The sequence below is a fragment of the Marmota monax genome, unplaced genomic scaffold (genome assembly GCF_021218885.2).
Source record: "Marmota monax isolate L192 unplaced genomic scaffold, Marmota_monax_Labrador192_F-V1.1 WCK01_AAM20220418_F8-fsc00001, whole genome shotgun sequence".
Classification (NCBI taxonomy): domain Eukaryota; kingdom Metazoa; phylum Chordata; class Mammalia; order Rodentia; family Sciuridae; genus Marmota; species Marmota monax.
In genome coordinates this window covers 16,573,742-16,600,266 of record NW_026693777.1, presented here as the reverse complement: position 1 = coordinate 16,600,266, position 26,525 = coordinate 16,573,742, and the positions used below count along the sequence as shown (strand labels likewise).

Genomic DNA, 26,525 nt, shown 5'->3' with positions numbered 1-26,525 from the left:
GGGGATTAATCCACTGATAGTATTAAGACTCTCATAACCCAATCATTTCTCCTTTAAACCTTCTTGTCTTATCTCATACATGTGCTTTTGGGGGACACCTCACTTCTAAACCACAGCACTGTTGAAGAGGTTCAGTCAGACAAATTATAGAATCAGTTTTGCTTTAAAATTTTATTCTGGCTGCACTGTGGGAAATGGATTGGAGAAAGGCAGGGTCACCCAAGAGGAGGTGTGGCATGGTCTGGGCAAGAAGTGATGGAGAACCTCGTTATGAAAAACACAGGGGGGTGAAGAGAAGTGGATGGACTGGTGACTGAGTGGACACAAGGCCAACAATTGGTGTGGGCACCTACAGGGTGGGACTGCTCGCTGAGATAGGCAACAAGGAAGGAAGAGAAAGTGGGTGTAGGAGGAGGGTATGGTTTGGACAGATCCTGTTGGATGCACCTAAGGCCTGAGTGGCTCTGTAGAGCAGGGGAAAGGTCTGCACTGAAGATAGATTTGGGTGATACAGACTTTTGGGAAATGGAAAAGCTGAGATTATTTAGGGAAAGTTTAGCATAAGAAGACAAAAGAGCTCCTTGTTCGTCGGTTGTCAGTGTAAACTCCAAAAGTGGCATGGGTTACCACAAGAAGCCCAGTTTGGGACCTGCTCCTCCATAGCTGGGCTCTGGTTCTGGTTCTGAGGCCAACTGGCCTGTGACGTGGGTGAGTGACATCCTCACTCTGGACACATTCTATCTGATGAAGATGGCCCTCCGGTTTCCACCGTACTCCAATTTTCCACGTCACAATACAACATGAGAGTTTCCAATCCTGCCTTTGCCATGGACTAGCTCTTTTATCAAATGTATATTAATCCACCATTTTGTGTTTTGGTTTCTTCATCTGTAAAATGGGAATAATGATAATATCTACCTCTTAGGGCTGTTGTGCTCATTAAATGGGACAAAGTGAGAGCATTTATCATAGGGCCCAAGACATTGAAGGAGCAGAATAAAAGGTCAATATTAATATTCTTCTTCATAAGATTATTGCCTCTGCCAATAGTACTTAACACACTGGGTTGCAATTTACTTTTATGATTCCTTCCTTGTGGCTATGGACTCTGTCCTTTCTATTCCTAACCTCTAGCATATGACATCTAGTAGCAGTTCCTTAAATCCTTGTCAAATGAATGGATGGATGGAGAGGGGTTGCTCCTTGTGACAGTATCATGCTCAGACATCTTTAGAATCTGCTCATTTCACAGAGCACAGGCAGAAGTCCAGTGCTAGAAAGACCCCGTCCAGCACTAGTGGTACCCCAGGTCGACCCATGAGCACCTCCAGGTTGACTGATTCTGTTCTTGGTCTCCTTCCCTTGCTGGGAGTTCTTTTCTGTGCAACCAGAGAAGAAGCCAAGAGAAGGCCTGATGTGGTACCCAGAGCTCAGGGAATCCTCAGAAGGTAGTCTAGGCACCAGACGTCTCCCAGTCCCTGTTGATGCCTAGCACCTGAAGGAACATTCGGGGAAAACTCTGGGCCAGAACACAGCATTTAGGGGAGTGTTGGTCCGATTCAGTCAGGGATGGGTTTTAATTTCAAGTCATCTTCACAACTTTGCCCACAGAGGCCCATAGGGTGCTTTGGGTTGCAGTTGTCATGGCTCAATGTATCTTTCTGCTTCCTCAATTCACTAGGGAGACAGGAGGATGGATGACTGTTTAGGCCTAGGAGAGGAGTGGAGGTCCTGGCTCTTAATCCCAGCTCTTCCACTTAACTAGCTCTGTAATTTCTGGCAAATCACCCAAACTCTCTAAGCCTCAGTTTCCTCGTGTGCAAAATGGAGACAGTAGTATCCTCCTTATGGATTTGGTGTGAGGATATAACAAGTTAATGCATGTGAGGAACAGCACGGCACCTGGTACATGGTGAACACACAAAAGAGATTAGTAGTACTAGAGGAGCCCACCTAGGGGCTCAAGACGCAGCAGCCAGCTTCTCCTGTCCTGCTGTTCTTGTGGGTGGCAGAAAAGCCACTTGGGTCCATAGTTTGTAGCCATCCCAGGGAATGGAGCCCCTTCCCCTATCATATGGTGTCATGTGGTGCCCTCTGGTGGGCCAAAAGGGGCTTGCATGCTAGGAGTGGGTACAAGAGGGGTGGGGAGCAGATGCTGGGCTTGGGAACGAGTATACTTTGGGGTCTGAGGGACCTTTAGAAATGTCCCCTGAACATGGCTATTTTCACCAACCAGATCTCTCATTAAAGAGCTGAATTCTCTGCCCAGCATGAAAAAGCCAGACATTCTGAGGGCTGGAGCCTCTGTCTTGGCCTTTTCCAAATGATGGAACATTGTCACCAGGATTATTGTCACCATTCTGTGAGCAAAGAGAAGGAAAACTAGTGCCTCCATGTTCCAGTAATGTCAACTCTTTCTTTAAATTGTCTGAGGTTGTCACCTGCCCCTGGGCTCAGCCTTTCCTCTCCCCTGCCTTGCCTGGTGGGCCGGAGCATGGTGCCAGAGGCTGAGATCCAGGTCTGAGTTCGCTTTCTTACCTGAAAGCTGTGCCATCCTGGGTAGGTTACTTGGCAACTCCAGGTCTCAGTTTTATCATCAGAAAATGGGGATAATTTTATTACTATCATTTAAAGTTGCTCTGAGGATCCAATGGCACATTTCTGACTGTACGTTGTGTGTCTTGAGTCTCAGCTCAGTCGGTGCAGGACTGCTGTTGGCCTCCTCTCTGTGTGTGGATCTTTCTGTTCAACACCGAGAGGAGCAGCTGCTGAAGCAGAGGAAGGATGGGATCTAAGGCCACGCAGCCTGGTTCTCCCCTTCCCACCCATCTGCCTTGGGCCTGTCCCTCTATATTTCTGTTGATGTCCTCTCCTACTAAATTGGATATGCCAGTATGTACATGGTGCCCACCCCTTTACCTTGTGCTTTGTCTCTTTCTCAGGTCTTGAGGAATGTTGGGGACATTGAGCTATGGGGTCACATGACCCACAGCTGGGCTTAGATTCTACAGCACTGTCCATTGCCCCAAACACTTTCTCCCCTAAGAATTCAGTCAACCCTGAGGGCAATCCTGTGAAGGAGGCCGGACAGAATCAGAATCAGCACATCTGCGGTCCTAATTTCCATTCTCTGGGCAGATCCAGGGCCACTCAGCATGGCTCAGCACCTCGTGTGCTTCCCCAGCTCCCTGCTTCTCTTTGGGGAGACCAGGATCCTACAAGAGCAGGCACAGGCTGTCTCCAGAGCTGCTTGGCACCTAGGGGGAAGAGTGCATGTGAGCAGAACAGGCCTTGGACTCATATAAACCACCCAACCACTCTGAGCTTCTGCCTCCGAATGTGTCAAGGGAAAGACCAGGATTCCTTCTGTCTCTGACATTCCGTGATTTGGAAAGTAAGATCAAGGAGGTTATAACACAAAAACGTTCACTAACACAAAAACCCTTCTTGGCTAATAGCTGAGGAGGCTCCAAAGGGGGCCCCACAGGGCCTTGGCCTTAAGGAAAAAGTGACCTTGGTTAAAGGTGCTGACCAGCAATGGGTTCACCTAGGCAGAATGTGACCATAGGCTTCCACAGAACAGACAACTTCTGGCTTTATCCTAAGTTCATCTTTCATTTGGGGTTATAGAGGGCAAGGACCCAGTATAGAAGTTGACCCAGTTCTCTGGGTCAAGGCCACTCCAGTGTCCTGTGTTCCTATTTGTTGCAGGTAGCCTTGACAGCTTCCCCCAGGGGAAACCAGCAGGCTCAAACCCATTCAGTAAGTCTCCTTCTTTCTGAGCTTTCTACTTTCTCTGTGGATCCCTTGAGGAAGTGTTGATGGCACAGCAGGGGTGACACCACTGGCCCAGTGACTTGGGCTTCATTTTCAAAATTTTTGCTGAGGACATGAGAGAAAGATGGTTCGTGCTAAGAGGATAAATCATTGTGCCATTTCCTCCCCAGCCCCAGGCTGACAGGCTGGCCTCTGGGGGTGGTATGATACGTGCAGAGTGCACCCCCAGCCTGTGCTCCCCAGGCAAAGCCAAGGTCTCTGGAGTGCTGGACCCATTCTAGGTGACCTGGGCCGCCTCAGAGTGGCAAAGGATGGGCTGTCAAACTGCTTATCTGCAAGTCTAAGGCACCTGTGTCACCCGCAGCCCATCTCCAACAGCGGGTGGAAGGAGCTACCCTTGTGGGGGAAATTGATAGACATAGCTGAATTTCTCAGATATCCCACTCTTTTTAATTTTTCTCCCCCTCTTCTGTTTTGCACTCTCCTTTCCCCCTCCCAGTAGGACGCCTTGTCTAAGGAGCAGAGAATCAAAGGGCGGTGGAAAGTCCAAGGAGGCAAGATGGACCACCAGACACCTAACTAACCTTCAGCGCGGCCCGTGGCCAGCAACATCCCGTGTAACATAAGTGGTGCCCACCATGTTTGCACTTTTAATAACTCTTCTTTACGTGTTTTGTTTCTGGTTTCATTTGTAAACAACCAATATCTAATACCAAGTGGGAAGAGGAAAGGGAAGAAAGACTTGATTCTCTCTCTCATCGTAAGTTTTTGGATCTGCTACTGACAACTTTTAGGTTACTGGGGGGAGGGGTGTTGTTGGGACTGAGAAGAAAGAGATTTATATACTGTATATAAATATATATGTAAATTGTATAGTTCTTTTGTACAGGCGTTGACATTGCTGTTGATTCCTTCCCCTCCTTTTCCCAGATGTGGGTGCTCTAGACTTTCAGTCCACCTATCTAGAACCTAGGACTCTGTCTTCTTCCAACCCAGGTTCCATGGAGGCCGGCCCTTGTGTGTCCGTGGACAAGAGCTCTGCACTTGCTTTGCAAATGCCACTGGCTCTCATCAGATGGGAGGAATGTACTGCCCCATGCCATTAGCTGTCAAACTTGGCAAGTCACCCGGCCCTTGGCCTTCTCAAGGGAGGCTGAGTTGGAGAGACAGGCATTGCCCCGGAGAGGAGGGAAGTCCAGATGATGTGAATAGTCATCACAGCCCCAGTTCTCACATGGCCCAAGTGTTCCTGCTAACAGATCCCCAGGAGCCCAGGATCAATGGGCACCCTGGTCTCTTAGTGATTCACTGAGCAAATTATCCTCCGAGGATTTGCATTAGGTCAGTTTAAACATTCCATATGGATTTAGCACCTACTCTGTGTAGTGCATGAGGAGGGAGGTGAAGAAGAAAAAGGATGTACCGCTGGGCCTTTTATTTAGTATGTTTGATACCTGAGAAACCCAGGGAAGAAGACAGAAGGCCCCCCCGGCAATGGGACGCCGGCTCTCCTGCCACGTGCAGATGAGGCTCCCAGATGAGGCTCCCGAGCGTGGCTCTCACCCTTGAGGTCACTTTGGGTTTTTACCTCCTCTCTCCTCCCACTGTGGTCCTCAGTGATTATCACAAGCTCCCAGGCCTATAAGTCATTTCCAGAAGTAAAGCAGATCTTGGGTGTCCAACTTCTTTCTTGCCCAGAAGGGCAGGAACAATGACCAGTTATGGGAATCCAGGTATACCTTTCCAGAATGCTACCAGGATTCCAGATGGGCTGCCCAGCCCTTGGGGCAGATGCCCAGCTTCCTCTGCCCAGTTGATGTGCCTTCAGAGCTGCAAGTGATACTTGGCACCTCTTCCCATGGGCAAATGTGGTGACGGTGAGGGCTGTCACGTACCGTAGCCCAGGACTGGTGCCCTCGTCCAATTGCTCTTGGCCACCTGGCCTCATTTTGTATTTCATCCTGGGTGGATCTATCTTGTATTCCATTCCCTAAGTGCACCTGTCTTGGCAAACTATTTTCCATTTTGGGTCTGGAAGGCATTGGCCCCCAAAGCACTCCCTAGTGAGGGAGTGTGGCCTCTTGGGACTGGATCTGATGGGGTCTCAGGCTAGAGAAAGTTCTTGCTGTACTGAAGAAAGTCATAGAGGTTGTCTCGGGGACAGTCACTGGCCCTGTCCTGACCTGGTAAAGTGAAACAGAAGCCCTCTCCTACAACCTCGACCAGAAAACAGCATGCTGGAGCTGGATGGACCTTGCAGGAGACCCCAGCCTCATTTGCTGGCTGGAGGAAGCATGCACACACGGAGAAGGTGCCTCCTTGTAGGAGTGCAGACTCTTCCCAGCCACCTTCTCTCTCACATTTGTGCACAGGCCGTGTTGCGTGGTTTTCCTTTGTGAGGGAGGGAGGGTGGGAGGGAAACTATTTGTAGCTTGTTTTATAAAAAATAAAAATGGGTAAACCTCACAGCTGTTATCTCTTTCTTTGGGCGGCTCCCTGTGATGGAAAGGTTTTCTAGCGGGTTTCCTCATTTTCCCTGGCCTCAGTGCTCTCACTTGACCCCAGGAGGTCTGATTGCTGGCATAGGTGGTGTGTGCATGTGTGCAGATACCCAGTCCACTTGGCCTTTGCCTACACTGTGTGCATCCTCTGTGATTCTCCCCCTTACCTCTCTACCCATGCAACTGGTCCATGAGACCCTCTACCCCCATCCTGATCTCCTGCCCACAGGCCAGCACTGGACTAGTGGGAATGTTGCTGCCGAGTTTTGGAGGCAGAACTGAGGACAAGCCTATTCCACGGCTTCTGGCTGCTGGGAATGGGTGCTGTGGCCATGATCCAGATCACCAGACCCTAGGCTGGGATACAAGTGGGAAGTAGACCTCAGTGAGGTTTGTACGGTCCATGTCACAGTTCTGTGGGTCACATCCATGCTGAGGCTGCTGGTCTGGTTGCTCATCAAGATGGGCATTGACAGCTGGCCTGGGTGTTTTCCTGTGTGGCTGGCATCTTCTCCTTTTGCTCTCTCCATGCACCCAGAAATGACCTCTGCCACCCCCCACTTGAGATTCTTCTCTTAAATCCCTTTTGCCACACTCTGGGCCCTTGTCCTCAGTGAGCAAACAGAACACAATTTCCCTTGTAAAACCCTCTTCAACCTTTTCTCAAGCTGAGTGTCCCTGGGAAAGGGTCTAAGTGCTGGAATGTGGTCACATGGGCCCCTCCTCATCCAGCACTTTCCCTTCCCCATCCCAGTCCCTCTGCGGCTTCAGAGAGGACAGCTGATTTGCTGCATGCTTATCACATGCCAGACACTGTCCCAGACCTGTCATATGTTATACCACAGCCTAGATTCAGACATCGTTGTTCCCATACCCAAGTGTGGATTCAGGATCAGGAGTTCACTGACTTTCTGGGGACCCCCAGCCGGGACAGGCAGAACAGGAGTCACCCTTAGATTTCAGACTTTGGGCCTGCAGCTCTGCCCATTCCCTGGCTGCCTTCCTTGAGGCTCCAGAACAGCATTCTTCTCCCTGCGTGCAGCTTAGGGACTGAATCAACAGTGTGCACATTTTTTACTCTGAGCCATTAAAGGTCCTGTTAAAAGTCACTACTTTGCAGAGACCTATCACAGTCTTCATGGACTGTGAAGAGAAATAAAGAAGGCACTGGCCTCTGTAGGACCTCCTTGGAAGATTTGGGGTTGGCCCAGCAGAGAGACCCAGCCTAGCATAGGAAGGGGGCAGTCCTGAGCTCACCCATAACTGCCTCATTCTGTCATCCTTTGCTTTCTCCAAGACCACAGGACTATGAGCCAGGGAGAAGTGCAAGATAGATCTGTTCTATTTGTTTCTAACCATGAGGCTCCAGCCACATGCTGACTCTGTAGGGAAGACCCTGGGATCTTCAGTAGAGAAGCAGAGAAGTGACTGCTGCTAGAACCAGCCATCTTTTCAGGACCCCTGTGGTACTGACAGGGAGGGGGCCCCAGGTCAGTTCCCAATGGGATCCAAGACAGGTAGGAAGCTGCTGGCACCATCCTACAAAGAAACAAAAATGAAAAGAAAAAACAGAGATAGCTAGGCTGGCCATCTGTCGTTTATACCCAAGTTCCTGAATGACCTGCAAGACCACAGGTTTGCTCACCAAGGAGGCCAAAGACCATCTAGGCACCCTGACATTCTGGAATGTGGCATTTGGCTTTTTCCTGCCAGACAGCTGGAGACAGGTGTTATGGTTTAGAGATGAGGTGTTCCCCAAAAGCTCACGTGTGAGACAATGAAAGAAAGTTTAGAGGTGAAATGATTGTGTTCTGAGAGCCTTAACCCAATCAGTGCATTAATCCCCTGAGAGGGATTAGCTGGGTGATAACTTCAGGCAGGTAGGGTGTGGCTGGAAGAGGTGGGTCCCTGAGGGCATGCCTTTGGGGTTTATATTTTGTTCTTACAGAGCAGAGCTCTCTCTGCTTCCTGATCATCATGTCCTGAGCTGCTTTCCTTCACCACACTCTTCCGCCATGATGTTCTGCCTCACCTCGAGCCCCAAGGAATGGAGCCAGCCTTTTATGGACTGAGACCTTTGAAACCATGAGCCCCCAAATAAACTTTTCCTCCTCTAATTGTTCTTGTCAGGTCTGTTAGTCACAGTGGTGGAAAAACTGATTACAACAAATAGGCAAAATTTGATCTGTTCATGCAGTGCCTCCAAAACAATCCTAGATCACTACTATCCTTTGTGCAACTTACAAGAATTGAAAAGAAGGGCCATGACCTTTGTAACATGCCCGACAATTTCTACTATGCCTGAACTAGGTATGTGGCCACTTATCTCCTTGTTTTTCCTTGTCAAATGTGGGCAGAGAATTCGGGCCAATTCCTTCTATTATTTCAGGTCACCCCTAACCTGATGCAGCCTCAGTGCCCCCTTTCTTGCTCTGTACCACCCCTTTCCCTTAATAGGGTGCACTCTATAAAACCCCTTCTGCCTGTGTCCTCCTAGCCAAAATTTTGATGATTGATGATCTTGTATGTGACAGACCAGGTCTGTCTGCAAGTCCAAGGTCACCCTGATAATCTACATGCTTGATGGTAGAGGGGCATGGCATACCTGGGTGTGATTTCTCTGCAAGGTGATGGACAATTGTCAAACTGCTCACAAAAATCAGGAGAGACCAGGATAAGCTGCAGTAACACACTTCCCTCTCAATCACTGTGGCTTAAGACAAAGGTGCAACATATCCATGTGTATCAGCTGGGGTACTTCTCTTCATTGTCCTCACTCAGGGATCCAGGCCAAAGTAGGCTCATCCTCCACGATTGTGGAAGCCCAGGAAAAGGAACATGTTGACTTGTGCCCTGGTTCCCATCTGGAAGTGCCATGTGTCATGTCGCTCACATTTCAATGACTAAAGCAAATCACATGGCTCCAATTACCTCCATATCAGTTGACAAGTGTCCAGAAATAGAATCAGAAATAGTTAGTGAACAACTCTGGCAATTATTCCAGCACAGATTATCTTTGTGTTTTCTTTTCTATCTTGATTTAAAATGTGAAATTTTTACCCCATCTAAGAACAAAGGCTTTCTTGTCTCAGTTTTCATGGTGCATTTTATACGCATGACTTCTGACAGGTCTAACACATTTATAATACTGACCATAAATGTACTTTTGTGAGATTTCAGTCCCCCACTGGAAAGCACCTCTCAGTAACAGAGATCCTGCAGGACTGCCATCCTCATAGTGTGGGCAACTTAAGAGAAAGAAGGGGAGGCCCAGGTAACTCTGGGGGAAAAATAGTTGGTTGAAGATGTCAGTGCCTTGAGGCATGAACGTGGAAGATGCCTACTGAGGCATCCTTCCTCTGTGTATCAGATCCTTTAATGACCAACCTGGACCATTCTTATAATTTCCTGGTAACTTCAGTTACCTACAAATTCAGTACCATTCAATTACAAATCTTCAATCTCCAAATTGATTTAGATCCTCCTCCCCTCCCTTCCCTGGTACAATCTTGTGTTGGCTCCCTGCTGGGAGAAGAGCAGTTGGTTCTGAGTCATTTTCTCCACTTTATCGTGACTCCACCTCTCTGAGGTGATGGGATTAGGAGGAGAGGAGAACATGAGGGTCTCTTAACAGTTGTAGCCTCTCCCTTCACTGTGGCTTTGCTTTCCCACCCTGTGGCAGGTGCCCACGTACTGGCCCTCCTGTGGGGCACACTTCAAGTCCTAGGGTGGTGACTCCCCACTGCACAGGACCTTGACATGGGTAGTCCAGCCCTGGCTTGATCTCTTCTATATTTCCCCACATCGATATATCTCACATCCACTTTGTTCTAGGGATTCCGACTTTATTTTTTGTTTTGTTGTTATTTGATTTTGTTTTTGTGGGGCTAAGGCTCAAACTCAGGGACTCACATGTGTTGGGCAAATACTCTACCACTGAGCTACAATGCCTCAGCTGGGGACTCTGCCTTTGGTTTGTACCAAAGATATAGCTCTGCCTGGCTCCCTCTGGAGTGTGTGTTCACCTGTGGGAGATCACATCCCAGCCAAGCCCAATGGTGGGAGTGCAGGCTGGTCCTCAGCTGCCCCTCTCCTGGCTCTGTATCTCTCTCTTCTTCTCTCCTCCTTAATCCCTAGAAGTGATTATTCAGAGCTTCCCCGTTTTTCTTTTAATTTTGGTGGTGGGGGGGCATGGGGGTGGGGAGAAGCAGTCTAGCATTTCTTGGCTTTCTCCTTCCTTCTTTTTCCAACTTTTTCTTACAGATGGGGATGAGTGGCTAGTTGCAGAGATAATTCAATATTGTCTTAGGGTCGGGTATCAGTCCCCAAATGGTTCTCTAGGATACAGGATGCTTTGTATCTTTATATTCTTAGTTTGGGATTCTAATCGCCAACTCCAGGAAACAGAAAAGTGTTGTTATGGTAGGTTTAATGTTAGATACAAGAAAAAATTGTTCCCAGAGAGACGCCCTGCCCCATCACGGAGGATGAAGAAGGCCCCTGTGTTCTGAGCCCACAGAACCTCAGCAGCTCTGTGGGAAACGCAGGCTTCTGCCATCTCAGAACTTTTGGGCTTGCCTTAGACAGCTCTGTCCTTGGAGGGCCCAGATTCCCATCTATTCCAGGGCCAGGCAGGACCCTTGGAGACCCACTCATCCCTATTCCCCACATAGGCCTCTGTATGGTGCAAACACATCTTCTAAATTCCCATGACTGGCCCATTTCCATTATGATATAACCCCTCACAATGCTGGTACAATGGAAGAAATTGAATCTTTTTCAGGGGAGGATTTTTGGAGAGGTGACATGGAGCTCACATAGAGACCTCAGTCTTTCTACTGCTCCCATTCTCCCCACAGCCCAGTATTTAGCCATTCATTCCTACAGCATACCTCTTTGCTCTGGACAAAAACTCTGATTTTTGGAGGCTTATTCTTGAGACCCAAGGAGGAACTATGCTGGGCTGAGCTGACCCCAGAAGATTTGATCTGATTCTCTTATACATCAGTCCCTTCAAAATCCTTGACTGGGTATAAAATGGGCCTGGTAGAGATTTTCCCAGGCCACTGCAAAACCTAGAAACTGGAACAGGATTCCTGGCTTGGAGTAGGAGGACCAGGAAAGCTTTTCATTCTCCTGCTGTATCAGCAGGAGATGGTGAGAAGTTCTACGGGGCTTCAGCTGGAGCCCAAGTGAGATGAGAGAGCGAGGGTCTTGTGGATCTAACCTCCCCACCGCGCCATTTCCCCCAGGTGTGTCAGAGTCCTGGACTTCAAGCCAGGAGGCCAACTTCTCATCCTGGTTCAGCCATCGAACTACCTTAGGCCTTGGGTAATTCCCTTCACCTATAGCCCCCGATGGTTTGTGTCTGGGCTCTTCCGCCTACTGCACACGAGGTAAGCAGGTCTTGAGTTAAAGGAAGTTTGAGTGCTTCATAACATGGGGAAGCACATGCAGAGAGGGAAGGAGGTTCAGACAGGCTGAGGGCCAAGAGGATGAAGAGGAGTGGGTATAGAACGGGGACAATGCAGGAGATAAAACTTCAGGACATGCACAGTATGAGAAAGCCTCCTCAGAGAGGATCCACATTATAGGGACCACGGTTAACTGTACAGCAAGGAGAAAATGAGGAGTATGCATTAGGGGAGAAATAAGATGTAGATGGAATAAAAGGTAAAGAGAGGTGCAGGGAGTGGGAGAAGAAAGGTAGGATGTAATAAGAAGTGGCAGAGGGATCGCTGAGCAAGGGGTCACACTGGATGATGAAGAATCACAATGGGCTGGCTGGAGGGGTAAAACATGGTGGGGACAGGAAGGGCAGGAGAGTAGTGTAAGGTGTGGTGAAGGGATTGGAGGAAGAGCACTTGAGAGGAATGTTGGGTCACAACCTAGAGAAACAGGCAAGAACTAGGCTGGGGTGCTCCTGATAGGCTATTGTTGTTTGAGGCCTTCACATTGCATCTAGAAAGGTCTGCAGAGCAGCATGTGGACTGTTTTCAGTTCAGAATAGGTGCTCAGGTGAACTGTGGTTACACTTGAAATTTGCTGCACTATTTCAGTCTCAGGATCCAGCCCAGCTCTCTTGCAAATCCAGGTTCCCAGGCACATCCACGGAGGTGTCCCACAAGCCTTGCTACCCAACATGCCTAAAACTGAACAAGTCACCTCTGCTCTCCTCCTATCAATGCTGGGGCACAACCAGCCAACCACTCTCCCAAGCCTGGAACCCCAGAGACTGCTCTCCCTCTTTCCTGTGTCCCTCCCTCCCTGTCCAAATAGTTCATCGCCATCCTGTAAATTCTCTCTCCTCTCCATCCCTGTTGCCCCACTTCCTACAGCTGCCATTGGCCCATCTCTGCTCCATCCATTCCCCACCTCAATCATCCACAATGTGGATGATTCAGCTACTGAAAAAGGAAATCATGTCAGGTGACGTCCTACTTGAAGTTCTTCAGTGGCTTGGAGTAGCTGATATGGGCTGAATTGAGTCTCCCCAAAGCCCTATGTCAAAATCTAACCTCTAATGTAGACTGTATTTGGGGAGTGTCTTTAAGGAGGTAACTGGGATTAAATGAGGTTATAAGGATGGGTCCCTGATCCTTGTATGGACTGGTGTCCTTATAAGTAGAGGCAGACACACCCGATTACTTTCTCTCTCTCTCTCTCTCTCTCACACACACACACACACACACACACACACACACACACACACTCAGACACAGAAGAAAAGCCATGTGAGGACACAGTGAGAAGGCAGCTCTCTCCAAGACAGGGAAGAAAGCCTCACCAGAAACCAATCCTGACAGCACCTTGATCTTGAACTTTTAGCCTCCAGAACTGAGAGAAAATAAATTTCTGGTTAGGTTGCTGAGTCTGAATCATTTTGTTATGATGGCCTGAGCAGACTAGTATCATGGCTCTCTGGTGTTGCTTTAGTTTAGTTTGCAAGGCTAAGCATCTTCATCTAGTCCTGACATTGAGCCCTGGTTCCTGTGCATATATTCCTATGAAATGCACACATCTCATTGTTGTGACATTGACACACTGCATTGGTGTGCTTCCAGGTAAGCACAGCTACATCTGCATCCAAGGTACTTTCCAGGTCATACATATCACACCATCTGTGCCACGTGCTGTTCAAGGTCTTACATTTCCTGCGTCTGCCTGGGAAAACAATAACATCAGTAACAAGCATAAATAATCACAAACTTACCAGGCAGTGTGACGCATAAATTATATCAGTTATGTATTGTGATCCCTCCCAAATCCCAAAGTAGATAATATCTTAGTTATGCAATTGAGAGAAAAAAAATGCAAGACTTGGAGACCTTAGGTGACATGATCAAGGTCACCTTGCCTGTAACTAAGAGTTGGGAATTTAAACTCAGGTCTCCACAAACAAGCCATTCTTTGCTTTCTGCCATTTCATACAGCATCACTAAATGACCCAGAATATGCGTCTTCCATCTGTCCTCATTTGGTGAAATCTGCCTGGTCTTTCAAAATTAGCTCAGACATCTTTCTGCCAGGCTGAATCTTATATGCTTCCTCCTGAATGCTCCCAAACTACCCTTTCCTTGCCTCAGCTACAGCCCTGGACTTTCAGAAGGGTCATGGAAAGTAGAGTCTCTATTTTAGGCGTTTTTCTTAATTCATCTCTGGAAGAGCAGTCAATGAATACCTTTGAATTGATGAAAAGATTATCTTTTTGTTGGATTTTTTAAAAGGAACTAAGAAAACAAACTACTGTAATTTTTCTGGTTAATGTTGGAAACTCCACTTGACTACTCCTCTTTTTAGGCAGCATCCCGGTTTTCTTTGTCCATTATATGATGCTTCAGCATCTAATGCTGATGTCTCTGACTTCTAACGGTTTTCCTGTTATTCCCTCCCATATTATAATCAACAGTTCTCGTGTCTGTTCCATCTACTGAACTGGAATCACCACCTTAACGTTAGAATACCTTGCAAACCTTCATGAGATGTTTACATGGAAATAATTATGGGATTAGCACATTTAAATATAATATTGGGGCACAGTGAAAAATTTGACAGGATTTTGACAGGAATGATTATTAACTTTTTAGGTATGATAACAGCATTATGATTATATTTTAAAAAGTGTCCATGTAACTGGATGTGGGGGCCCATGTTGCTAATCCCAGTTACTCAGGAGGCTGAGGTAGGAAGTTGCAAGTTTAAGGCCAGCCTGGGCAATTTAGGGAAACCCTTTCTCAAAGGAAAGTAAAAAAAAGAAAAAAGTGGGGAGAGGCTGGGATATATAGTTCTATAGTAGAGCACCCCTGAATCCAATCCCCAGCACTATAAATAAATAAATAAATAAATAAATAAATAAAACAAAAACAAAACCCTGTTCATTTATTTTAAAAATACCTACTTCACAGATGAAGTTTTTTGATGTCTGGAATTTGCTTCAAAATAATGGGAGGTGGGCTAGTTGGGAATGGAAGAAACAAAACTGGTTGTGAGTTGATAATGTTGAAGCTGGGAGATAGTATATGGGAGTTCATTACTCTAATCTCTTTATCGTTCTACATATTAGCAATTTTCCAAAATAAAAGTTAAACTACAAGAGATAAGATTAGGTACACGTATATACAGACACTGGAGCTGTGTTTCTATCTTCATGTCTGAACAGGCACTGTGGATGATAGGGGGTAAGAGGAGACAGGGGCATAATGGTTTGGAACAGGGGATCTCACACTTGAGAGTGCAGCAGATTCCTTTGGAAGGCCTGTTAAACAGATTTCTGGGTCCTATTCCCAGAGGTCAGGAGTGAAGTCTGGGATAAGGCCTTAGAATTTTCATTTCTTGTACATCAGCAGTTTGGATCTTAAATGTCCCCCAAAAGCTCATCAGCGGATGCTGATGTTGCTTATCTGGAGACCACATTTTGAAATAATCATTAGTTTATAGTTTGGCTTTCAATGTCAGATGTCCAAGTACACGTTTGAGTTCTGTTAAGATAGTTAAGATATGGACTCTGTTAAGATATGGACTCCAGGATAATCACTTGTCTGCTGTGTCTTCAACCGTAAAATGGGTGTCATTCTATCTTATAGGGTGGCCATGGTGATTCAGTGAGATAGGCTTAAGCACTAGACATGGTGCCCAGGTTACTTACAATACCTGATACAATGTAAATACTAGGGGTCAGCCTCCTCTTCCTCTTTTATATCATTGGAGAGCTTTGGTGATAGGGGGAGCCTGAAAAATTACCTCTTCTAATGTTTCTTATTTATTTATGGTTATTTTTGCAGTGCTGGGAAGAGAACACAGGGCCTCCCATATGCTAGTTAAGTGCTCTATCACCAAGCTACATCCCCAGCCCCAATATTCTAGTGGTTATACATAAAAAATCCCAGGGCTGGGGATATAGCTCAGTTGGTAGAGTGCTAGGTTCAATCCCCAGCACTACCAAAAAAAAAAAAAAAAAAAAAAAATCCCAAACTTTCTCCATATCTGCAGGTTCTGAATTCACAGCTTGAACCAATCACAGGTCAAATACTTATCTTGTGGTAGATCCAGAACTAGAATCCACTTCTTTCAACCTTAGTATTTTTAATTTGCTATACATTGAAAGAGGACTCATATAAATGGAAAAGTTCATTAAAAGTGGAAGAAGGGGCTTGTCTACCTAAATCTTGAGTAGTGCATTACATCAGTATCTAAAAAGTGAGGTTTTGGAAAAGATATGAAAAAATACACCTGCTAACACCATGAAATAGACATGCCATTGTAAAAAAAGCATGGTGAGGGACTGCATCATGGGGACTCCGTGAGGAGAAACAAAGAGTGAAAGGACTATCTCACATCAGTAGCAAAGCCACCTGGCATAGCAAGGAAGGCAGGGGCAGTAGAGAGAGCTCCTATTCCTGGGACTCCTCCTCTGGCTTTGCTATGAACTATTTATGTGTCTTTGAGCAGTCAGCCTCACCTCTCGGACCTTCTCTTTCCACCTGGAAGTTTTTTTTTTTTTTGGGGGGGGGTGCCAGGGATTGAACTCAGGGACACTTAACTACTTAGCCACCTCCCCAGCCTTTTTTTGAATTTTATTTTGAGACAGGGTCTCACTGAGTTGCTTAGGCCCTGCTAAGTTGCTGAGGCTGGCTTTGAACTCAAGATCCTCATGCTTCAGCCTCCCTAGCTGCTGGGATTACAGGTGTGTGCTACCATGCCCGGCTCACCTGAGAATTCTTACTACAGTTGGCTCTCCATATCTGCAGGTTCTACACCCACAATTTGAACCAACCATAGATCAAAAGTATTCAGAAAAAATTACATCTCTATTTAACATGCACAGACTTTTCTACTTGTCATTATTCCCCAAACAATACCATGTAACAACTATCTGCATAGTATTTACATTGTATTAGGTTTTGTAAGTAACCTAAATATGATTTAAAGTGTACAGGAGAATATGTGTATGTCACAGGCAAGTAGTGCGCCATTTACATAAGAGACTTGAGCATCCGCAGATTCTGGTGTCCACGGAGAGGGGAACCAATTCTCCTCAGATGCCAAGAGACAAGTGTGTACTTCAGGCACTTTGCTAAGCCTGTTATCCCATGAAATTTTTCTGATGACTTGATGTGATGTGCCAGATCTCTCCTGCCTGTGTCTCTGGGTCCATTCTTCCCATTTCCCCACCTGCTCTCTGCATTGCCACAGAGGTCGACTTGTGTGCACTGTTATCGGTAGAGCTCTCGTGCCCTTTAGATAACCAGGGGTTCAGCAAGAGATGGGAGAGGGGAGGCAGGAGAGGACAGGGTGTTTATTCCCCTGCTTCCTCCCTGTGAGGCTGTCTGAGGCTGGCTGTTTTCTACTGAAAGGTGTTGCCCCTCTCTAAGTAGCCTACCTACCTGACTCTTCTCTTAATTCTGAAAACCTCTCCACTCCCACAATTTGTGCCTAGGGATAATCGCAGCTCCGTTGCTGACAGCCCTGGGTTTCCAACTCTGTCCCGGCCTTCGGAATATCCTACTTTGAATGCCCCATTTATTTCTATTGGTGTTCGGACTGATCCAGGACTGTTGCTTGAAGTGGCCCCAGGAGACAAACTCATAAAATGGGACTCAAAGTTTAGGTGGGTCATGTTTTTGAGCCATTCAGAGTTCACTTCCTTGATGAGGGCAAATGATGGATCATGAAAGATGGTGGCAGTAAGATTGTCCAACACATCACTGAAGGTAGTGTGAGGGCAAGGTGTTGGGAGATCAAGAGGTTCTAACATCACTAGGGCAATAACCATGATTATAAAAATTGTGGAGCCTATGGATTCTTTGGGTGGCCTTGGTGATTGCTATGGTTTGGATCTTAAATGTCCCCCAAAAGCTCATGTGTTGAAAGTACATTTGCCAGCTAGAGGTGCCACCTCAAGGTGGCAGAAACTAGGAGGTGGGGACTATTTGAAGGAAGCAGGTCCCTGGGGATGTGTCCTTCTTTGTCTTTTTGCTTCTTGGCCCTCGTTTGATGAGTGGGTTTCCTTTGCAACACCCTCTTGCCATGAGGTTCTGCCTACAGGCTCAGAAAAAATGAAGCCAAGTGACCAGGGACTAAAACCACTGGAACCACAAGCCAAAATAAATCTTTCCTCCTTTAAGTTGTTTTTCTCAGGTATTTTGTCAGAGCCTTGGAAAGCTGACCAACACTGATATCCTACAGGATGGATGGGAAAAACAAATTTTAAGCTTTAAATATACACATGGAGAACTGGCAGTCCTCCCAGGAAACTCTAAAGGAGCCCCCTTGTTTCCTGTAGGCACAGTGAAGATAGAGATGTGGACCAAGTCCAAGTTGTAGCATGAATTAAGCACTCAATCTCGTTAGGAGTGAGGAAGGAGTGACATGCAGAACTGGGTGCCTCATCCAACACAATTATAAAATTGGCTGTACATGGCAATACTCCATCGTAAAACAGAAATGGTATATAAAAACCCAGGCCAATTAGGTCATCCTACTGCAAGGCTGTAGGAACAGGTGGTTTAGACTCCTGCGGTAACTCTGGCTACAGCTTTGCTATCTCTCTCTCCACCACACTTTGGCTTTCCAGAGAATTCCCTGTGATCAGTTTATAATTTAGGAAAGAAAAAAAAGAACTTAATTCTGCATTTGCACAGTGTGCCAGGGCCATCCAGAGGTGGACAATATCATGCTCTAATCCTGCTCAGGTGTGGCCCTCAAAGACGGGCTGTACTGAAATCCTCCCAGTGGGCAGAATTTCAGGCAGTGTATTTACATGTTCAGTTTGATCTGAATTATGGATCTACATTGGCTCATATTGAAGACTTGAAAGGAAGCCAACTAGGAGCAAAATACTGGGTGGTTTGACCTCTCCAAAGCTCATGTTGAATCTCAATCCCCAGAGTCATATCTTAGTGGTATTTGGAGTTGTGTCCTTTGGGAGGTAATCAGGATTAGATGAAATAAGAGGATGGAGCCCTGTGATTGCATTAGTGGCCTTATAAGAAGAGAAAGAGAGACCTGAGTTGATAAGCTTTCTGTGTTTCACCACGTGATGTCTTGTGCCACTTTGGGACTCTGCAGTATGTCCCCACCAGCAAGAAGGCTCTCACCAGATGTGGTCCCTTAAATGTGGATTTCCCAGTTTCCTTAACTGTAAGAAATAAGCTGCTTTTCTTTATAAATTACCCAATCTATGATATTCAGTTATAGCAACAGAAAATGGACTAACAAAAGGAAATCTGGGGAAGGTGTGGAATGAGGTACACTCTGTGAAGATGTTCATGTCCCACATAAATGTCTACCAGAGAGAACAACCATGGTGGCCAATGTTCTCAATAATCAGATGGACTCTATGCTATGCATATTAGTTGGCCTCTCTCTTTCTGACATTGTTCCATGGATCCTTGCATGATATGGCATCAGGAATGGAGTCTATACTTGGGCTCAACAATACATGAGTCTCCTCATCAAGTTTCATTTGGCTATTGTCACTAAAGAGTGTATGAGCTGCTAATAGCAAAAGCAACAGATGAGCCATTGATATGGCAATATCTCCCAGGAAGACCAGCTGGTTGCCTGGTGTCAGGTTAATTACATTGGACTGCTCCTATCATTGTGGAAGAGGCAGAAGTTAGCCTTTACAGAGTATCCATATTCTTGGTATGGATTAGCCTTTCTTGCCCATAGTGTTTCTGCTATCATCTGCTTTATGGACTCAGAATGCCTTATCCATAGCTATGGTATCTTCCACAACATGTCTCTAACCAGAGGTGCTGGTCTGACCATATTTTCCATTATCCAAAGGAGGATTGACCTTGGGTGGGAATGGCTTGATGCAGACTCAATTACAGCACAAACTAGGAGATAAACACCTTGTGATATTATTGTGCTATCTTACTGAATGTGTTCTAATTTACATTCTTTAATATTTAGCGTTGTCTGCCTCTACATAGGATTCATAGGTCTTGATATCAAGGGGAAAGGGATAGGATCATTTCTGAATCTAATAATCTACTTACAAATTTTTGATTTCTGTTTCTAAGTCTTGGGCTTAGTAGGTTTATAGGTACCAGTGTCCAAGGGATAAATGCTTCCATCAAGAACCACAGTTATGGTTCTGATGAAAAAGAAGCTGAGCCTGCCGCTTAGCCATTTTGGATTCACTGAATTGGGTAGGGTGATTGTCCTAATAACTCGCAGGAAATCGGGTTGTTGTTACTGCTGGGAGTCAACCCCGCTCCAAAGACTAACTTCCCCATCCCCCAAGAAGAGCCGTCCAATGGTGAGCCCTGCTGGCTCACATGATCCTTACCCACCAATCAGAGCCCTGCTGGCTCACCTGATCCTGCCCACCAATCAGACTAGCCCTGCTGGCTCACCTGATCTTTACCCTCCAATCAAAAGGCACCCCATGCCAACTGTCAAACAACCCCTGGCTCTATAAATATGCAGAGCTGCTCGTCAATAAACGGGCATTTGCTCCGACTACAAGCCTTGTTCATTCTTTCAGTAACACAATGAGATTAAGAAGGACTGTGTTTGAAACTTGGGGATTTGTTTAGTGTGTATTTTCAAACTCTCTTACTCAAAAGTACTTGTCAATGAAAAACTGAGCAACATGCCAAGAACCATGAAGGTTTTCATGATCCCACCAATTAAAGAACTTTGCCCAGTTTAGATGCTGGGTGAGAATAATAGCACATGGAATCATTGGGAAAGGGGACAGCATGACATAGCAGAAGGTGAATGTATAGAGTCCGCCATTTTGTAGCTCTGTAAGAATCATAATATTTGAGGTTAACCAACCATACCAGTTTCCCAGGACTGGGGGATTTCCTGGGACACAAGACTTTAAGTGCTAAAATTGTGAAAGTCCTGGGAAAATCAAGACAGAGCGTACTGTTATGGTCTTTATTTTCTTCTCTAAATAATGACTTCATTTCATACCCAATAAGAGTATGTGAAGGTGGTAGGATCTTGGATCTCAGTAGACCTAGATATGAAGTGCCACTTGTGGAATGTCCTTGGACAGATTCCTCAACTTCTCCCAGGGTCACCCTTCTTTCTTGAAGTCCACAAGTTGTTTTTGCTTACCATTATCTGCCTTATTTATTAGCATGCAAGACCTGATGTGGCCTTCTGGCCCTTTCTGGGTTGCTCTTTCATTGATACCAAGCTTGTCTGTCTTAATTTTTCACTATGATCTGGGGTTGGCCTGACTTGGAAGTACTGGTGACCACTGGTCATCTCTCCAGGTATTAATTTACAAGTCTAACACTTCTAGGGTATGTATATACTCTGTACCATGGTAATTGACTTGATAATGATTCGTTTAATTTTTGCAACCCTGCATTTTTTGATTGAGAAAAATGAGAACCAGGGAAGTCATCACCTGTTTAAAATTTCACAGGTAGACTTGGGACTCAAACCCTACAGAGTGCTGAGGGCAAGCACCAGCATGTGAAGGGCCAAAATGTAATTCTATATGCAGGTGTCACACAAATAGCTGCAGAGCCAGGATGGTCCCTTAAATGAGAGAGATGGGTTGGGTAGGAAATCTGGGGAACTGAGGAGGTAGACCCTGTGTATGTGGGGTGGCCACTTATTAGCACATAAAATCATTAACACTCGGTGTGATCAGAAAAGCCCAGATACAGATTTTGTACAAAATATTTCAGTTTTTAAGTATTAACAACTCTTCCAGTTTTTAACAAAGCACTGCGTGGATCAAGCTCTTCAAGCCTGCTGGCCACAAGATTTTAACTGCCGCCCTGCTGTCACAAAAAAAGAAATTGATTGAATGAGTTAGAGGTACTGATCATGAGAAGAGAATGAATATTTACCACATAGTGTGGAAAAAAGTCCATTCACGTAATGGTCCGTTTGTAATAAAGATGGCAGGGTGAGGACCAGCTTCCATTGTGTTCCACTCAGGTAGAAGTAAGGAAGAACTTGAGATGAGCAGAAAGGACCAAGAGTAGAAAACAGAATCTGAGGATTTTGAGGCACCAGAATAGTCTACCTTGAGTCAACTTCTTCCTAGATTTTTTTAGAAAAATGCAGCCCTATTTCTAGGTATGTGTTAGTCAGGTTTTGTTGTTGTTGTTTTGTTTTGTCACTGTGACCAAAACACCAACAAGAATAATTTAGGGAAGGAAAAGTTTATTTTGAGCTCACCATTTCAGAGGTTTAGTCCATGGTGGGTTGACTCTTCTGCTCCGAGTCCAAGGTAAGACAGGACATCAATGGCAGAAGGGCATGGGGGTGGGGGGCTCTTCTATTCATGGCAGCCAGGAAGCCGCAGGGTCAAGGGGAAGGGACTGCAGGGAAAATGAACCCTTCCAGGGCATGTCCCCAGTGACCACCTCCTCCAGCCATGCTCCACCTACCTACAGCTTACCACCCAGTTAGTCCATTCAAACTAAGATGAACTGGTTATAGCTCTCATAATCCAACCATTTTATCTCTGAATACTCCTTCATTCATATAGGAGCTTTGAGGGGACACCTCTTATTCAAATCATAATAGTCCCCAACACAGCAATGTCCTGAGGTGGGGTTTTGGAAAGTGCTTGAATCACGAGAGCGCTAGTCTCATTAGTAGATTAATCCATTGGAAAATGAAATCAGTTGAACACTTTTTCATATGTTTGCTGGTCGATTGTATATCTTCTTCTGAGAACTGTCTGTAGCAATAATAAGCATTGGCGAGGATGTGGGGGAAAGGCACACTCATACATTGCTGGTGGAACTGCAAATTGGTGCAACCACTCTGGAGAGCAGTGTGGAGATTCCTTAGGAAACTTGGAATGGAACCACCATTTGACCCAGCTATCCCACTCCTCAGTCTTTACCCAAAGGACTTAAAATCAGCGTACTGTAGTGATGCAGCCACATCAATGTTTATAGCAGCTCAATTCACGATAGCTAAACTGTGGAACCAACCTAGATGCCCTTCAAAAGATGAATGGATAAAGAAACTGTGGTATATATGCACAATGGAATATTACTCAGCAATAAAAGAGAATAAAATTATGGCATTTTCAGGCAAATGGATGGAGTTGGAGAATATCATGCTAAATGAATTAAGCCATTCCCAAAAAAACAAAGGCAGAAAGTTCTCTCTGATAAGTGGATGCTGGTCTATAATTGGGGGAGCATGGGAAGAATGGAGGAACTTTGATTGGGCAAAGACGAGTGAGAGGAGGGGGACGTTCATGGGGGCTGAAAAGATGGTGGAATGATATGGACATTATTACCCTCAGTACATGTATGACTGCACATATGGTATAACTATACATCGTGTACAGAGAAATGAAAAGTTGTGCTTCATTTGTGTACAATGAATCAAAATGCATTCTGCTGTCATATATACCTAATTAGAATAAATTTTTAAAATGACTGAATATTATCATTACAAAAAAATAAAAGAAAATGAAATCAGTATCCCAAAGATATATCTTTGTACCCATGTTCATTGAATAGTCAAAGTACGGAAACAACCCAAATGTCTGTTGACAGATGAATGGATAAATAGTGGTACATATATAAATGGAATATTACTCAGCCTTAAAAAAAGAAGGAAATCCTGTCATTTGTATATTGTGGGTGAACCTAGAAGACATGATAAGTGAAATAAGCCAGGCAGAGAAAGGTAAATGCCACATGTTCTCACTTATATGTAGAATTCACCAAAGTCAAATTCATGAAACAGAGACTAGAAGGATGATCACCAGGGGTTGGGTGAGAGAAATGGGGAGACATTGTCTAAAGGATACAAACTTGTAGTTATCAGATGAATAGGTTCTAGATATCTAATGTGCAGCATGAAGACTGTGGTTAAAATGTATGGAATACATGCTTGAAATTTGCTAAGAGAGTAGATCTCTACCATTCTTGTCACACAAAAAGGGCAACTAAGCCATTGTGGTGGTGCATGCCTATAATCACAGCAACTTGGGAGGCTGAGACAGGAGGATTGAAAGTTTGAGGCCAGCCTCAGCTACTTAGTGAGGTCTGTCTCAAAATAAAAAAAATAAAAAGGGCTGGGTTTATAGATCAGTGGTAAAGTAACCCTGGGTTTCCCCTTTCATTTCTTGGCCATGTTGTGATGCCCAAGTCTCTCACCGAAATCTGAGCAGATACAAGTGCCATAGACTTGGACCTTCAGAACTGTGAGCTAAACAAACCTTTTAAAAATATAAAGTACCCAGTCTGAGGTATATTATTATAGATCAGGATTCTATTTCCCTGTTCCCTTCTGAAAATGCAGGAAGTACCACCTGTCATACAGACCAGTGCAGTTTCCCAGGAGTATTTTTTGGATACACTTTCCCGAGAAGGTATTTTTTTGAATCATCTTTCCCTGGGGCCAGATGACACTCCCTCATTAATTATCAGTAATTATCAGATTTTTCATCTGCCCTTGGATAGTCCATCCAGAAGCCCCTAGAGGAAGCTCCTTAGTAAGGATGTAGACTAAGCAGAGAAGGGGGCCATAGAAGACGAGGGACCAGTTGCTGGCTGGCTTCTCCTGCTTTTCCTCCTTGGACACAGTCTGCCTCTCTGTGGGCTTCTTTGCCTAGATCCAGTGTCCCCAAATTCCGGCTTTCTCTCTTTCTTTGTTCTTATGTCTATCAGAAGAGATCATGCTTAGGGCCTCACTAAGTTGCTGAGGCTGGCTTTGAACTTGTGATCCTCCTGGGCTGCTGGGATTACAAGCATGTGCCACCATGCCCGGCTTATGAAAGGTTTTCGGAAACCACATAGACAAATATCAACTTTCTCTTGGCCCTGGAGATAAAAATATCCATTCTTACCCACAGAGTGATCATGGGTGGGGCAAACATTCATAAGCCATTCATCCTTCCATGGCATAGCATGTCATTGGGAAGTGGCTGCCTAGCTAAGGACCATGCTTCTCAATTTCCTTGGCATTTGGGTTAAACTGGGTTCTTTTACTAATAGAACACGAGCAAAAGTGATGAGCCTTCCTTCAGAGCCAAGGCAGTTCGGAGTGTACGCACCGTCTCTAATTTTCTTCCCATCTGCTGCTGAATGAAGAAGACTCCAAGACCCCAGAGACTGGCAGAGTTACAACAGGAGAGGAAACGGAGTCCCTGAATCATCATGTGGAAGAAAGCCACCGGCTGATCAAAAGCCATCCTCACTGGATTATCACATGAGGGAGAAATAAACTTTACTTTTGCTAAGTCCCTGAAATATTGGAGTCGATTTATTACATCAGCTAACAGTGCCCTGAAAATAAGTGAGACTAAGGGGTGGGGATGATGTGGCTGATTTTCAGTAAAAGGTGCTGACAATGATCGTGTGTGGGACAGAATAACACACAGGCCGTAGGACCGTGTTATTCCAAAGGGACGTGTCGCAAAGGGACGTGTACAGTGCTATTGTCAATCAAGGTTGTCAGGCCCTTGGTGCACATGTGCTTGTTCATATGTGTACACACACACACACACACACAAGCACACACACATGCACACAGAGCTTCTGGATATATTCTAGAATCTCAATGTCAAACCTGGAAGCAATTGACTTCAGTGGTCCCCTGTTACTGTGATGGGACAGGAGAAGTGTTGACTCAAGTCCTCAGAGTTGACGACACTGTTGATGCTGGTGGCATCTAGACTGGCACCAGCATCCTCAGTGAGCAACTTCAGGCTCCTAGGCTGCTCCTTTCAGCCCCATTCGCTGTGGTTTACTTCCCTCTTGACAAAGCCTAGCATCTGGATAATCCAGAAAGGACTCCAAAAAAGGCAAGGGACGGACACAAATGGATTTCATGATTTTGCATCTACCATTTAATCAGCTCAAAGGTTTTTATTCATTTTCAACTGGGTGGTATGCAAAAAAACTGAATGAGCCTTTTAGACAAGACCCTCTCTCTATCTGCTTTTTTAATGCACTGTCTTACAGATCCCGTAATCCCCTAGTTATTGTTTCCACAACAGGACTTGTGCTCCTGATGCAGCTTTTTCCGAGCCAGAAGTTGGAACTTAGGCAAAGGCTAAAAACCCTCAATCCAGAGAAAGAAGGTAGAGAAGAGCCTTCATCACCAACTCATAACCACTCCTGGGCCTAAAACTTTCTCAGACATACCCACAGGCCACAGCCAGGACCCACCTGCCTTTCCTCCACCCCCAGCAGCTCTTGCCACTCTGTGACCACACCCTATTCTGTTTCAGCCTGTGCCTGTGAGCATGCTGTTCCTTTTGTGTCTGTCCGTCAATATCAAGCCCTCTCACAGGAGTGACTCACTATTTGTTCTTCCTTCAAGATCCTTCGTAAAGGTCACACTCTCTGTGAGGCCTTTCCCGGCTCCTCTGGGCTGAGTTAGTGTTTCTTTCCAGTGTGTTCTCACAGCACTCCGGCTCTGCCCCTCTTACAGCCATTTTTCCTTTGTACCTTGGTGTTCCCGGGCTTCATAAGCTCTTTCCCATCCTGCAGCTTTTGGAAGGGGCAATAGGGATCCCCACCCTCCTTTCCTTACCTGAATCATTTGGACCAGGAATGGAAATCCGATGCACAACAGTCACTCCACAGGGGCCCCGACCGCCACCGCAGCCTCCTACAAAGAGGTCTGCCTTCCGGAAATGGACTTCTGGGAATGAGCTGAATTCTCTTAATTGAGAATTTGGGCTCAGATGAGAAAAGGGGATGTTCCAGTTAGCTGTGGGAGTGAAGCTGTGAGTGAGGTCATGAAATGCCATCAGGGCTGGTGACTGTGCTGGACCGTGTGTGA

At 45.7% G+C, this 26,525-nt stretch overlaps 1 protein-coding gene across 8 annotated transcripts in view; it reads left to right on the top strand.

Annotated features, from left to right (window-relative positions):
- Window positions 1-24,940, top strand: part of Smoc1 (SPARC related modular calcium binding 1) — a 178,330-nt gene extending 153,390 nt beyond the window's left edge. For 4 of the 8 annotated variants that reach the window (XM_046460855.2, XM_046460863.2, XM_046460862.2 and 1 more), the window contains exons 12-13: window positions 3,712-3,762; window positions 4,277-4,650. In XM_046460855.2, the coding sequence (XP_046316811.1) occupies window positions 3,712-3,762; window positions 4,277-4,293 (68 nt within the window). In that variant the 3' untranslated portion in view covers window positions 4,294-4,650. Of the gene's footprint in view, window positions 1-3,711; window positions 3,763-4,276; window positions 4,651-24,730 lie in introns of those variants that run through there. The other 4 variants (XM_046460856.2, XM_046460860.2, XM_046460861.2 and 1 more) reach the window with 4 other exon arrangements.
- Window positions 24,941-26,525: the final 1,585 nt, after the last annotated feature.